At 40.6% G+C, this 16,443-nt stretch overlaps 1 protein-coding gene across 1 annotated transcript; it reads right to left on the minus strand.

Annotated features, from left to right (window-relative positions):
• Window positions 1-932: 932 nt before the first annotated feature.
• Window positions 933-15,596, minus strand: LOC310962578 (uncharacterized protein; the record flags this gene model as incomplete). Its single annotated transcript, XM_083935082.1, has 15 exons — window positions 15,240-15,596; window positions 14,016-14,153; window positions 12,962-13,135; window positions 12,327-12,692; window positions 10,988-11,317; window positions 10,521-10,898; window positions 9,682-9,884; window positions 9,288-9,395; window positions 7,590-7,682; window positions 7,282-7,392; window positions 6,920-7,043; window positions 5,505-5,753; window positions 4,503-5,289; window positions 1,841-2,036; window positions 933-1,046 (listed from the first exon to the last, which is right to left on the minus strand). Exons 1-15 carry the CDS (start codon window positions 15,508-15,510, stop codon window positions 933-935), a joined length of 3,642 nt encoding a protein of 1,213 aa, XP_083791208.1. The 5' UTR covers window positions 15,511-15,596.
• Window positions 15,597-16,443: the final 847 nt, after the last annotated feature.

Consider the following 16,443-nt stretch of genomic DNA (forward strand, 5'->3'; position numbering starts at 1 on the left):
ATGAATAAAATGTATTCTTTTTAGTTGACATGTTTTTTTTTTCCTCACGCGGTTGCTTGTAATACTCTCCAAACAACATGACGTGAACGCAGCAATATACAAAGTTAGAGGCTAGCAGTTTAATGCAGTGGAGCATTTAGCTGCTAAAGAGAAACATATTTCTCTCAGCAGTTGGTGGAGACCAAAACAAAGCTAAAAGGGAAATGAATATTGGACTTCAATCATTTCGCCCTAAATCCAACACCCAGTGAAAGCCAGTGTTGCTAACTATCTGCCCGATGCGTTAATAAGCAACTCTTTTTTCCCCTCTTTTCTTCCTTCCGTCTTTCTCTTTTTGTTTTGTCTTTTTTAGTTTTCTGTTTAAAGCATGAAACAAGTAAAGCATAACCATTAAATATAAATACAATGAAATGGAATTAAAAAAAAATAAAAATTCCAACCACCAACACTTCAAGCAACTGTTTGTGAACAAACACAACGCTAAAGCAACTTAAAGTTTTGGTGTTTGCTGTGTCCAAAATATATGTTGATGCAGGTTGAATTAATTTGTAATTGAGTGCATTTCTTAACATGAACCTCAACATACTGTGCAACTCTAACATAGTCATTTGTTTTCCATGTCATTCGTGCCTCTCATATTTCCAGCACTACATTAGCCCATAGGTTCTTCTATTCACTGAGCTCCATTCAGCTGTGGGCTCCTTTTCAAACAGGGTCAAGTCATTACAGCATACGACTTGAATGACTAAGCAGCCACAACAATCCCATATAGTCATATAGAAGTCAACAGCAGCAGACCTACCCAGTGAGCTCACTATAGGCTGACTTTCTGAGTCAGTGCAGCTGGCTCTGTAAGACCAGTCCAGAAGGGGGTTTCCTTCTGGCAGGGTCGGAGGGTCAGACGAGCGGTGCACGATTTTCTGTCGACTGCCTCATGTGTCAGCGTGGAAGTGACACTGTAACAGGCTGGGGTCAGCAGCAGTGAGGGGTAAATACTGTGCAGTGTGGGGGACGGTGACAATGTTGAGAGAGCCGCAACAAAAGTCCTGACATGTCGAGACAAAAAGGGAAAAGGATATAATTCAGTGGTTCGAAAATACTCTGAAATTCTTTGTGATGTTTCTGATGTGATTCCTGATACCCGCTCACGGCAGCCAGCTGCTTCTACAAGAGGTTTTGAGGCAGAAGGTCCAGCTTGCTTTATATGTTTCTGAGAGTTGTGAACATCCTTGTGGTATGGGTACAAAGCTGTCTGCTTGATAGGGAAAAGGGAATCTGAGGACTCCTGTATTTTTTGCATATGATATGTCTTTAAGCGCGTGATAGGGATCCTAGGATTTATGGCAGAGTGACACGTTGGCGTACAAGTAAACTTGAAAGTCCTCTCGGATGAATGTGGTAAAGTATTAAGTTTAAGTTCCGTCTGTGTGTCAAAGGGCTGACGTAAAAATTCTTCACTGTCAGCCTCTGTGTGTGTCGGCTCCAGTCTTGTCCCCACATGGTTCATATGCAACAAGATGGTCGACAAATGTGGTTCCTGCTTGGTCAAAGGAAGAGAAAACATGAGTGAATGTTCAAGTTTCACAGTCTGATGGACCCTTGTTGGAGGACGAACAATCATATTTGGAGTAGGTGTATATTTCCATCCCAAAACAGGAGCTTCCAGCAACCTGGCCAACCCTTTTGCCTTCACACTGTATTCCAGCACCATGGCTAAATCAGATTGTAGTTCCGCTGCTTGACAACAGATTGGCCACAGAAGCTCAGCAACATCTCTCGAGGCGTCTTGTTTCTAGTCACCGCAAGTAATTTTCACAGCAAGCCCACCATGCCCACAAACTCTGAGCTTCTCTTGTTGTTGTATAAAGGATTTTCCTCTGGAAAATAGGTAGACAAAGCCCAGTGGCAGGCACAGGTAGTCTGTCATGGTGCTGACTAAACGGATAAGCTGGCTGGCGTCCAAAGTCACAGGATTCAAGTGAAGTAGAAGGTTAGCCCAGGTGGTCATCTCCCCTTTGGAGCAGGGCAAAGTATCCCTATAAGACAAAAAACAAAGGCAAATCCGATTTTCATTCATTTCATATTAAATTCTAATTATATTTTCTTATTGTCAACCTATCCCATGAAAATATGAAAAACTGTGCACTCTGAGAGCATATTTGGTACCACAGAGCTCCATTGTTATCCAAAAATTGATAGTGTATGTGTGTGTGTGTGTGTGTGTGTGTGTGTGTGTGTGTGAGACGTGATGGAATCTCTGACCAACTCTACCACATTCATAATGCCATCTCCATTAAGGCAATACCTTTTTAAAAGTTAGCTATCAGAGGAACAGGAGAAAAGGTGCCAGTGTGTTTGCCCCTCAATGTTTTTTTTATTCATTCTTGTGTTAACCAGCTTCTCCAAAAGGAGGTTTCAAAACAGCACTGATGTGTCAGTGAGATTCAGAGGAGAATTGAAACCCCTTTAACATCAGGAGATAGCAGGTAACCAAACTGTCTGAGAAGAGTTTTGACCTTCCTGGATCATTTCTCTGGGAGTAGACCCCACCTACACAGATTAGGGAAATATTGAAATAAAATAATGAAAAACTACATAGACATTTCAAATATGTCACCTTACTGATAATGTGCTGTTCCCTTTAAACTTAGCTTATATCCATATTAAATGTTGAAGTATGTTATGTATGTATGTTAAAGGAATTTCATAATCACACGAATTTGTTACTGCAGCTGTGTGGACATATCTGCCAAAAGATTTGTCCTTTATTATCTTGCAGTGTTGATCTCACCTGGTGATGCTGCATGTGTGTGTGTGTTGCAGGGATGGGCATCTCAAAAAAGAATGGGGATCCTGCCTCAGACATGAAGTTGGGAAACAAGACAATTTCTGTCCTCGTGGGACTATGGTGCATCAAACTTTGATTGTGCTTCACATTCTCCAGCAGCAGCAGCAGCAGCAGCAGCAGCAGCAGCAGGGAGGTTGATCTTTTGGTAAAATAGACCAGGGTGTTTGAGTTGGAGGTCATCCATGTCCTGTTTCTACAGGACTGAATTCAAGTTCATCTTAATCTCACTTTAACACTCATTTTTCACTTCCATCTTTTTCTGTCTTGGAATCTCACCAGATCACCCAGAATGTCATTTAATGTATGTAATATTATATATACTGACAAAATACAATAATAATTTGTTGTGTGTAGTATGTGTTGTTCTTTGTACATCTTATTTTCCATTTAAGGCAAGGTACAGAAAAACCCATATGCCAGGACACAGTGTATTTACAGAGACACATACGGTACAAGCAGAGTGATTTAGTATTGGATTTTTAATAACATGAAGGACTCATAAGAGCCATTAAAAAAGGTTAGTAAACATCTGTGTAGCCGTCTGGGATGTCCTGACTTTTAGCTTAGTTTGAAGAAAACAGCAAAAACACTGGATCCTACAATTCCCACGATGCAACTGGATAGCAACAACTGTCAAAATACCTGTGGCACACACAGACCTTTAAGATGTTTGCACTACATTGCAGTGCTTTGGCAATGGTAGCTTTGCACAGTATTCAGAAAGAAATATCAACTCCGGTCCTTGACTTGCATGAATGAAGTTACTGTATTTTTATGCATCAACTGTTTTTAATATGAACGCTGCCGTGGGTAGAAGGCAGAAACAAAATATCAGCATTTGAAGTAGAGTGAATCCTTTTCCTGCAGCTCTCCTTGGTTATAACTCAGAGTGGCTTCATACACTGACCAGTATGAGTAAAAGTCAATTCTGTCCAGATGCTGTTGGATAGCTGCATGGTTATGCGGACAACCATTTTCTTTTCAACGTGTGGGTCTGTAAAGCTCTTCGAGATAACAAACTGTGACCCGAGGCTCTAGCTACAACCATGAACTTGAATTAGCCGTAAGCCTTTGGCTACGGTTAGCAAAAGGCTAATCTATTAGCAACATTTATCCATCTCTGAAACAAATTGTCGATACTGACCCTTGTTATATTGTGGAAAGTCTCTCTGTATGACTCTGATGAACATGTTGTGACTACATTTTAACACAATTTTGTTCCTCTTTGTAGGCTGCAGTGATGCACTACATGAATAACAATAAAGTATAAGTATCACTTATCCAATAGTTTAGCCTTAACTGCAGCCGTGAGCTTTTGGCTAGTTAGCAGAACTTTCCCCAAAGGGACATGCATTTGCATTTGTAGAACAGCCAATAGAAGTGCTCCCTCTCTCTGAAATGACCTGTGTCTGGCCAAAGTCTCCTGTCACAGGATATGGATTGCTAGATCCTTGCTTGTATATTAACAAGGCCAGTACTGGCTTAGGATAAGAAGAACATATTTAAAAACAAGGCTGCTTGGACAAACTGTATGTTGCACAGTTTAAACCAGAATGACAAACACTTGTTGCATTAAAAGACCAGCTACTACTTTTAATCATGTGTCTGAACATGCATTTTAAAAGTGTCTTCTTGTCTGAATATTTTACCACACCTCAAACACTGGAAAGACTTCTTGTTCGAGTGGATCGCCAAGTGCCTTTTCAGCATTCTCAAAGTCTTAAAGGATTTCGGACACACTGAACACCTGTAAGGACGCTCTCCTGTATGTTTGCGCATATGAACCACCAACTGGCACTTTGCCGTGAAACCTTTCCCGCAGTGTTTGCACGTGTGCGGCCGCTCGCCCGTGTGAAACCTCATGTGCAGCCTTAACTCCCCGGAGGAGAGAAAGGCTTTCCCACATTCAGAACACAAATAGTTCTTTTCCCCTCTGTGCATCCGCATGTGTCTCGTCATGTGCTGGATTGAAGTCTTCCCACAAATGTGACACTTAAAGCGCCGGTCTGCTGTGTGTATGCGGACGTGATAATCAAGGCCAGTTGAAGTCGTGAAGCCCCGGCCACAGTGGGAACACAAATATGGCGTCTCGCCCGTGTGAATCCGTCGGTGCGCTTTCAGGGAGTTCTTGGAGAGGTATTTTCTATCACACTTGTCGCAGTGGAACGCTGGTGCGCGTGTTTTTCTTTGGCTGTTAAGGGTGAACACATCATTGAAGACGTTCGCAAAAGTACTTGTTGAGCTCCTTATTTCAGGAGAGCCCGTTTCAGTGTCAACTTTCTGAATGGCATTTGATGTCCTAGGTTCATTAGATTGAAGTTGGCTGGGTTCCTGAGTCAGATGTGCGCTCCTGATGTGCTGCAGAAGACCTGACACTTGGCTGTCAGAGTAGGAACACAGCGAGCAGGTATGCGAACCTAAAGGCATATGACTGTTTAAATCTGAAAGAGACAAAATAATGAGATTTAGTTTAAGTGCTATGCAAACAAATATAAATATTCTTTTTTTTTGTCAAGCTTTTTCAAGTACTTCATTGTTTTTTTATTTGTGAAATCAATCATATACTTATGACTAAAGTTATTCAAAAAAAATGAACAAAGACCTTCAGCGGAGAAACAATTTATTTTCAATGGTCAAAAACTAGATGCTGCCATACTTAAGCCGTTTGTAGCTGTCAGCTCGCCGCTTTGTTCTTCTGTTAACTTCAGGACTTCATCTCCTTTGCTACAGTGCTCCAGAGTCTGTTCATCATCAGTTTGGATATCCTCAATGTCCTCCTCATCCTCACTGTAATCAAAGAGTCCTTCATCTGAGTCCGTCTGTTGCTCTGATGTGAGTTCCCTCAAGTTTGGTCTGTGAGAAAGAGACAGTGTCGGCAAAAACATGTTCTGAGCTTGAGAGTAGCCTGTGAGGAGAGAGGGAGAAAAAAAAAAAATACAATCTGAGTTAGTTTCAAACACGTTATATTGGAGTTGTTTATTCAGTACTTAGAGCCCAGACAGGTTTTTAAATGGGTCTTTCACTTTCACAGGGTATCTGCATACTTAGGTACAAGTGTATTGCTATTTAAGCCTCTTAATAATACTCAGAATAAATCTTCAGGATATTTCTGTGCATATTAGCTTGCATACCATACCATATCACGCTACAGCTAAAGAATACAGCTATAGCAAAAACAAAAACAACCAAACCAGCAACATACAACTCAGCTGTAGTTCATTGTAGAATCTGGTGCTCGTTTTCTCGAGCTTTTCAACAACTAGTGCCTTGAAACGTGGTCATATTTACTGGGCTAATGAGTTTAAAGCTTTCATATTGTATATCTTAACATTGTTCTTCATAAGTAGAAGTGTGCTTTGTGACATACTGTATACTGATTTTTCTTTTTAAATGGAAAGACCTCATGCATGATAGGCCTCTTTCTTGTTCACCATTCTTTTACCCAGTGTCTCATTAAAATGCATTGTTGTATTCCCACGTGTTTAATCACTTAAACTCCATTGTTTTTATGGTGAATCTGACTTGCTCTCAATAATATATTATATGATGTATATGACGTATCGGCAATAGCCTATACTACTAACTCAGTAATTCAGTATTATATTTATTAAGCAGCTATGTGTATATGTGATCTGCTCACAGTGTCCTCAGCTGAACCCATTTTCCCAGAATCTATTCCAAGGGAGAGTGAACAAAAAATGTTTCCAGATAAGACTTGGCTTTGTTACAAAACACATTAAAAGAACAGGTCGGAGTGACATGTCAAGTCAGGAAGTTCCCGACAAATGAAAAAACTATCTAGAAGTGTGCATGCATGTTCATATTGAAATGAGATCAGGTGACGTCAATACATACTTGGAGGATGTTTGTTGAAGATTATAAATCGAGAATGTAATGTTGCTCTTTGCTTTTGGTTCTTCCCTGGAACCTGTTTAAGTCCAAAACCTGCATCACTCATGACGTCTTTATTTTTTAAGAAATATTCACACTTCGTCTCACACTGGATAATTTAGGTGGCCCGGGGCATGTTCATTATGTTACTTTTCTTCAACGGTGTACAAGTTGACTTACATTTACTTGTGCTTCCTGCCTGTTGCTGGTGGAAGTGCAGTAGTGCCTTCAGCTGCTCTGGTTCCAAAATCAGTTGTCCGCATTCTTCCATGACAGATGGGGCTGTGCCGAGCCACTCTGCAGTCTGTAAAGTGTACACAAAACACATAATAAACATGCGCTCCATGATAGGCGACAAAACGACCACAGTTTATACAGCATCAATCAATTCTTTCCTGGCTCTTTATTTAGTATCTTGCTTAGTACCAGTTACTGTGACCAAAGACCAAGTCATATTTATTCAGCATATTCTCAGATGAAAAATATAAATCCCAAAATTCCCAAGTGTTAAACTTGTACAGTACCTCTTTATTGTACAGTACCTGTTTAATATCCGGGATAGGCAAAAGATTATCCAGTCTGGAGATTAATTTCCATACCAATGTATGCAATGTGGCCTCATACTGCTGGCCATAGTGAATGGGAAAAACCTCCTGGAGAAAAAAGAAGGTGAAACATCACACATATTTCTCTGTGGATTGAGCGCTTTGATACTTTCTCATTATTTATATTGCACCTCGACCTGCTTTATTATGAAGATAAAAAAAAGAAATTGAAATCTTACTTCTTACAATATGGGACATTTAATACAGTTATCAGATAAAATTGTTATTATGGTAATATGTCTGACCTTGAAAAATGTCTCCCTCTCCTCCGTGTCCTCGAGCAGTTTATGAACAACCTCCACAAAGTTTGACTTTGAACTTTCCAATTGCTCCAATTCCTGTTAAGAGGCAAAAAACAAACAATAGAACAGTAAATATGTTGAAGATTTGATGCTCTAAAGAATGACTCTCTTCTGACCAATCAACAAGCTGCATCATTAATTCCAAGTTTCGATCGATTTGTTCCAAAATATGGAGATGCCATATACAATTAAAATCAATCAGTCTATTATTGTTTTTCATCACATATGCCTTCATATGACAGTTGATGACAGATTGGGGTTAAGAAGTGGCTGACAAACTAGCTAACTAAATACATTAAATACTATGAGGTTAAGAGCAGCAGAGGGGCTGGTTGGTGCCTGTAATATTAACATGCTGTAGAGGGCATCTACCAGTATCGTTTTAAAATAAAATTAAAAAAAGAGTCCTGAATGAATGCTCAAATTTTGTTCACATAAACAACAAATTTTATTAAGATCTGTGAAAATGGCACAACTTTAAAAGCCTGAAATGGCGAGACAATACTGTCTCTTTCTGCATCTTCACTAAAGAGCAGTTGCAAGGACACATCAATTAAACATCAAGGAGAAATCTGCCTTGACCTAAAACCTAAGGGAATAAAGGAGACAGTGGAAAAATCAAAAGGACCATAACAAAATGCAGTCAGTCTAAACAACACGGGGCCCATGCCGAGAGGGGAGAAGATCATCGCCTCAGGCAATTTAAGGTAGAGATCCATGGATGATGTCCTCAATGACCGCTCAAAAGGCCTAAAAGGGTTAAAAGAGGAATGCTACTCAATTTGGACTTTGAAGAGTCAACCTTTGACCTTACAAAATTCAGCAACCTTTACCTTCTGTCTCTTACAACGTACTCCAGCAGCACGCGACAGAAGCAAGCGTCAGTGATAAAATCACTTCAATAACATCGTTTCCCATTGGAATGTCCTAACTGCCCGCGAGCAATGCTGCATGATGCAGGGCGCTGTTTGGAATTGAACTTTTGTCGGACACCCAGTTTCTATTTTATTCCTCTTGCGCGCGCTGAAAGTGCTGCGATGGATGGAGAACAGCTGATCATGAAGTTGAAATTATGTATTATTTAAACGAGACGTATTAATTTCACTACGAAACCTTAATACATTTGCTGTTGTAGCTAAACAGGCCAGATAAGGAGGAAATAACTCTCACTGCAGTGTGTGTGGGCAGAAGGCGGCCGCAGTGAAGTGACGGCACACACTCCTTGTTGAACACATTAGGCGTCCGCTGGTGCACAGGACATTTACCCGTTTTTCAGGGGCACATTTTACAGCTTGTTCCACAACTTCTATGGATAAGTGTGGACAGACAGCGTTGGTGCGACACCAAAGCATTGTTAAGGTTCTGAAGGTGACAAGGGGAGTGTAATATGTATTTGAATGAACTTTAGATCAGTGATCTTTGTAATGATATAACCTATTCAACACTCATTATTGTTCTTTAAGTTAAGTGTCCCTCTTAGTAAAATATGTTTTCCAGTGAATGAAAGGTTTAGGCAGACTATAAGAAATATTTTTTACCAGTGGATAACCTGATGCTTTATAACATGAAAGTGGTGCATATACTGCAGATTAAGCTGTATGCTGCCATCGGTTCATTATTCAACCACACCTGCAGACTTACCTGCTGATCACAGGTGGAGCCCATTGTGAGGTTTTGAATGACTTCTAGGTGAGGCTGGATATTCAGCAGTTTGGCAGTGCTCTCACTGCGACACAATTCCAACACCATCTGAAACAAACAGCACAAGAGACATTTATATATTGTTATACTGGAAGTGCTCAATCACTTAGTTTGGGTTGTCTCACTTTTTTTAACCGCCAATTTACCGTGGTATTGTCTTATATGAGTAACCTTGAGGTAACAAAATTTTTTCAGACATGCACTGCAAACCTTAAATAATCTCAATATTAACCTATGGAGCTGTACGTGTGAACGCAGATATCAGAATCAGAGCATCAAATGGAGTTTACCCTGCCTGCTCCCTAGTAAAAAGATACATTCTGATATAGCTTACCCTTGCCCTCAGTCTGAGCAGGAGTTGCACTTTCTCTCTGGGCTTCAGCAACTCTGGAGTCAGCTCTGTCACCAACTTCACCAGCTCCACCACCTTTCCATAATGTTGCACATTACAACACTGGACCACGTGCCAGGCAAAGGCACACATCAGACGCAGGGTTGGAACCAGGAGACACAATGAGGAGACGGACAAGCGGCAACCTGAAAAGGAGATAGAAATGACAAACCTGCAAATACATGGATTTTGATAAATCTGACAAGCCAAATCAAGTATATCTTATTATTGCAGTTGCAAATGTAGGAGTTGAATTTGCAACTGCAATAATTGGAACAGTTGCTGTGTTTGCAATTTTGTCTTATTCCCACAATAAGTCGATTAAAAAGCCAAACCAGAGGAATACAATTAATGAAATGATATCCTATGAAATAACCTATATATTTATTAATTAACCAAATAAAAAAAATACTTGAGTGTAATATTGCAGTCTTGACATCGCTATGACGGTAAAAACTGACATTTTGTCCAGCCCTACTACCTGGCACGCCAAATTTAGGATTGAGGATCTCTGCAGAACCTCAACTTTCAGACTGGCTGTCTGTAACGACTATGGTCTACTGACTTATCAAAATGGCTGCATTTGTTTAAAAATAAAAATGATCATAAATATATATATATATATATAAATAAAACACCACAAATTTACAGAAAAGCTGTAAAAAAAACAGTATGGCATGCCTCGAGCGAAATCTGCAGAGTTTACTACTGCAGTTAGTGCCATTCTTCACAGTCTATGGTTGAAAGCCTCAGTAAAGTACAAAAATAACTGTATATTTTACCTGAGTCTTCCTTTGTATCAGAGAGGTCTTGCTGTGTTGTCTTCAGAACTGTCACCAATGGATCCATGACTTCTGCTTCTTGTTTAATCCCAGCCGACTGACAAAGGACTTTGTCCATAAGAGCGAACCATCTGCTTTTCTGCCTTTTAGAGTCCTTATGTTCTTTAATCTCGCTGTACTTTCTTTTTAGCGCTTTGATTTTTGACCTGCATTGGCTGGTGGTCTTGTCAAAGCCCTGAGTGGCGAGATCGGAGCTCAGCTGAGCATACGCTCTCTCGTTTTCCTGCGTTGATCTAAGCTGCTCCTGGATGTTCTCCTCCGCCCATCGAGTAAGCAGCACTTTGATTTCCTTTTGCGTCCAATATGCCTTAAACATATCTGTTGAAAACATTGGGATTACTTAATACAGTGAAAACACACAAAGCGTCAGATCAAAGTATTATCATGAGGTTTTTAAAAACACATACCATTTACAGGCTTATTTTCCTGTGTTGAATCCACAACTGTAGAAGTCTCTCCACCAGGGCCAAGGACGCTATCCAAAATAGCAAACCAGTTGTTTTCAACACCCCTGTATGGTATCACTTCCTTGGTTTTCCTGTACTCCTCTTTAAGGTTATTCACTTTACAACTGCATTGATGTGCTGATTTGTTGAAACCCACCAAAGCGAGTTCACTGCTGAGGTACATAAAGACTTCATTGTGTTTTCCTGGGGTGAGAAGCTTTTTCTGAATGTTTGGTTGTGCCCAGAGGGTCATCAGCACTTGGACTTCATCAGGCAACCACAGGGTTTCATCTGTGAAAAATAGGAGCAAAGCTGAATAAAGTCATTCTTTTTTTAATGATAATCAATATAATGATGACAATTACATGTAATGCAGACTGAGGTTTTAGTGCATGGCTCTTGATTAATTTAATTTCTGAGATTGAGTATCCGTGAAATAAGCTGCATAAGATGGGAATGAGGCTGGTCAACACTTCCTCCCTTGTTTTGTACATAAAAATAAGGTGCTCTGTATTCTGTATTGTCAGCCCAAAGCACCAATATTTCAGAGTGAGCAGCTGATGTGTCCGAATGCATAAACGGTCAAGTTTAACTCCCTATTGTCAGGTCTTACATAAGTGTTTTTAAGTGTATTTTTTGGAGAAATATTACATTACATTTAGCTGACGCTTTTGTCCAGAGCCACTTCCGAAAAGTGCATTCAACATTTAGGGTACAAACCAGAAGAACAAGTTATTCAGTAAGTGTGGGCGCACCCAAAAACATTAAGCCCATTTCAGACCAAAGATTCGCAACGCAACTGTTTTAGAACATCACAGGTGAACTGACCCGTCTCGTTGCGAATCTAGTCGGCTGATGATGTCGCCAGAGATTCAACTTGTCACATCGCAGGCAGCTAGTTTTAGAACGTAACACATGTCACCTGTTTCAACAGCCAATCAAGTCTTAGCAAAGTCCGCTGGTCAAGTCACTAACTTGTATTACTGTATGGGGCGGGAACGACAGAAGAGCCCTGCAGCGCATAGAGAATACAGCAGGGAATATCATTAGTGCCCCTCTCCCATCACTCAAAGACTTGTACAAAACCCGCCTAACAGAACAGTAGTACACAGAGGAGTTGCTATGAAGAGGATACACCGTCTCAGCTCATCGCAAGGCCAGCGATGAACTGGCAGGTTTTAGAACGTTGCAGACCTGCACGTTGCAAGTAGTTGCAAGTTTCAACTCATTGCATTGCGAATCTTTGGTCTGAACTGGGCTTAAGGGATTTTACTGTTTTCTAGTTTTAAATCCTACTTACCATCAGAGTCCACATCCCGGACAGACTGTGACTGACTGAGTGGTGAGGGCTCTGCTGATTCTTGACATTGTGCCCCTGCAGCCTGGGAACTGAGGACATTATTCATGATGCCAAACCATGTCCTTTTACAGTTGCCGAAATTCCCATCGCTTTTAATTCTTTTGTACTTCTGCTTCAGTTTTTTTATTTTCTCCCTACAACTAATTGCCGGTTTGTTGAACCCAAGCAATGCCATTTTGGCACTAAGCCTGATGTAAACGTCACTATTTCTCCTATTGACGAGAAGCTTTTCTTGAACAGCGGGGTCTGACCAAAGTGTCATCAGTACTTGGACCTCTTCTTTTGTCCAACGGTGAAAGCGCTTCTCTGTGAAAGCAATAGATCAAAATGTTTCAGGTCATGACCGTAGATAAGCTATGTATATTTTAAGGTGATACAATTAAACTGAATTCACAATTGAATGATTTTAGATTGAACAACTGGTGGTATAAATGTGCTTTAAATAAAAGGTTTTCTGGCAAATAAGGGTTGTTAACGGAACACAACTAATGGTATAAGGGTGACAGCTCTGTTATTTATAGGTATATTTATCCATCAACCTGAATTTACACTCCTTTAGCTTGGAGACTGCTTGCCTCTGACTGGTGTTTGCACTGCGGCGAAGCCCACTGTGTTTCTCCTTGATGGACTTTCCACAAGTTCTATTTCAATGGAGTGGAAACCCGGGTTTTGTGGGTCCTCTGTGGGGCCAGCTGTTGTGCTGAAGGGGCCGCTGCAGCTCACGGGAATGAACGTCAAAGTGGGTGAATCTGAGAAAAATAACAAAACAATTTGTAGCACTCCATTTGCCTTCGGCCTATACTTACATAATGCATTATGCTGTATTTTGCATTTGTATTTAGTATTTTTTATACTTTGTGTTTATCTAACAGTAAACTGCAGGTAAATGCAAACTGCAACCTACTGATAATAGGCTAATATTTGTTTAGACATGGCCCCTGACCTTTTTTTTTCAGCAAAAACCTATGAAAAATTACTTTAGAGTTTTACCTGTTTCCACATCTGAAATTATGAATTTAGGTATAATGGCGGCTGACTGTTCTGTGCAGTCTGTTGCAGCTGACCTTTTACTGGTGTCTACAGGGCCATACTACCTGAAGGTCTTTCTGTTGGCCCCATGTTTTCCTGTATACTTGTTTATATGTCTTTATCGTTTCCCTGCACTGTTTCAATAAGCAACTCATCGCTATAATTTCCATGTACCAGACACTTCCCTCCAACCACACAGCAATAAGCGCCCAAGTCTCTTTGTGAGTGCATTACACCAGACGACTCATAAAGAGAATCAGCCAATAAACTAACAAGGAGAAAATAGTTTAAATTAGCGTAATCTAAAACATCTACAGAAGTAAAATGCATTAAACACATTAATGCAGCAGTGATAGCAATCGAAAAACATCCTATACTGATCCTATACTCATAGTAAAACACTGATCTGGAACCGTTTTCTCTACTTTTTGCTGTAACATATATTTGCCTAAGCAAGGTTTTGAATGCAGCACATTTACTTGTGTGGTATTAGCACTTTTACTGAAGTAGAGGATTGATTGATTGAACTGTTTGGGAGTCATTCTGACAAAGTCATTATGGGTAAAACCAAGCAATTTATCATGGTGAAGTTTCCATCACCTGTGACTTGATACCGCGGCGTGACGTCGGTGCTGGGGGTCATAACGTGAGCTGTCATCGACGCTGCTGGTGCTGAGGTCGGTGTGGTTGGATCCAGTGAACCGGTGCCTGCGTTGTTCTTGCTTGTAGCAGTGGAAGCTTCAACAAAAATGTTAAACAAATTGCGTTTAATTACACCTACTAACGTTACTACAGCACTATACGAAACAATAAATAATGTTACAGCAAATAAAACGGCAGCACGCGTTGGGTTGCTAGGTAGCGGGTTGGTCGCTATGCAACGCCAGTTAGCTATTTGGTTAAATGCTAGAAAACTTTTTGTTTTACCTACGAATATAAATGATGGTGTAACGTTAAGAGTTAATGCAATGGTGTTAAACTAAAGGCTTACTTCTTATCTTTTTAACCAAATATCGTTTTACGGCCCAATTTACCTCTGTGTTTACAATAGTGGTCATAAGGATGCTAACACCGGTGAATTAGCCGTGTTAGCTGCTCGTCGTCCACATTAACAGCAATGTTGTCAAATCATCCGGGACTATATTTCAGCTCTTCTCGATAAAGTCGCATGCTTTAACAGCTCCAAAATAAACCGTAAAGTGTTATTCATTTCCATTTTTAATGTAAACCACCACCTGAGCTGCTCAGGCTGAGCATCGCCCAAACGTTCGTACTGCTTCCTCTGATCAACGTCACTTTCATATACTAATTTAGCATGTTAATGCTAATGTACAAATATGAATCCTCACTTGTAGATTCTTAGAAGTGTGTAAATGAATTATGCTTGCACTTCGGTGGCGATCACCCAGGAAAAGCAACACGAAAAGACCCGAAAACGGCGGCAGACCAGATCTGTCCGGATAGGGCTAATATCAGCGGATGGCGTCCGACTTATGATACATTCCCTGTAACTCTTGAGCTACACCCAAACTTAGGCCTACCATCCGCGGTCTCCAGCAGAGCCGCGGCCGAGTTCCTACCTCCCTCTCTTCTCGGCCTGTGGCCACTGACGGCTTGCATCGCGTCTGCACCTCGTTTTTCGCCCACGGGACTGTGTTATGCTCTGACATTTCACACCAAACGAGTAAAGCAAAACAAGCACAAGCAAAAGCTAGTATTGCTCATATTGCTAGCTTTTGTTAGCAATATCACGCTAGCTGGTCAGCTTACATTACCAAAGCAAGCCAATGACATGAAATTAAACATTTGAAACGTGAAACTTACCAGGACCCGTAACGTTAGTTGCAGAACTCTGCAGCACCCTATCATCCACTACCGCCTCGAGCATTGATGTGGCAGAGTTAAAAGCCCAGGTGGTCGGGCACGCCAGTCTGTCGCCGAGGACCGAGTCCAAAACATCAAAATGGGTATTTCTCGGTGGCTGTTCATTAGCACTTAGCCCGACGACCTTCCGTGAGTCCCTGTACTCTTTTCTCAGCTTCTTTAGTTTGTTGTTTATCTGCTCAAAGGTCCTGCTGTACCCCGCTGCAGTCATCTCCTTTTGTATTTCCTCTATCACCTGTTTTGTTCTGGAGGCTCCCACTAGTTTATTTTGCACTTCTGCCGACGACCATATTCCTAGGAGATGGTTTGTTTCCTGCAACGACCAATGCTTTGATTTCGTGTCCATGGTTACCACTGTTTCCACAAAACTGTCACAACACACTTCAGTTGGGCTTGTTGGTCAAGATAACCACGCCCCCAGCCCTGACGTCAGCAAACGTCGGTTCAAGTCCAGCAAAGGCACCAGTGTTTTCTGGCCGACAACCTTTGGCTGTAGAAACTCCAAGAACTTGTTCGAGGTTATGCACCGGCCACCGGCCCTCAAAATGCCCTGGTGGAAACAGGGAACAGGCTCCGAGTTATTTAAAAATGGCGGGTTTGCGTGTCCAGTCCCATACGGTCCAGTTCAGGTCAGACCAATCAACGGAAGGCAGTGTTTCTAACCCCACCTGTGGTGTCTCTGCAATTATTACTTTTTTAATTATTGAAAATAAACAATCTGAACATTTCTTTTCTTACAGAATTATACACAATACCAAAAATGTATTTCTAAATGTAGAACTAACAAATTAAAATGTACAAAGATAGTAAAACACAATAAAAAGGAATGAAGCATATCAAGAACAAAAATGTATGGGGTCTGCTTAACAAAGGGAGTCAATTTAAAATACCTAAATGATCTCATAGTTTTTGCCAATTTATTATTTTTTTTATAGTTTAAAGTTTTCCAATGATCAAATTAATATGATTAAAAATCTGAATTTAAGGACAGTTTTCCAATGATCACATCTGAATTTAAGGATAGTTTAAGCCAAATAATTTTATGGATATAGCATTTGGCTAAGATAATGATTAAATTAATACTTACATGATTAATAAATAATTATGTAAGTTTCATCCACCGAATATTTATTGTTAAGAACTA

This window comes from Echiichthys vipera (assembly GCF_963691815.1).
Source record: "Echiichthys vipera genome assembly, chromosome: 20".
Lineage (NCBI taxonomy): Eukaryota > Metazoa > Chordata > Actinopteri > Perciformes > Trachinidae > Echiichthys > Echiichthys vipera.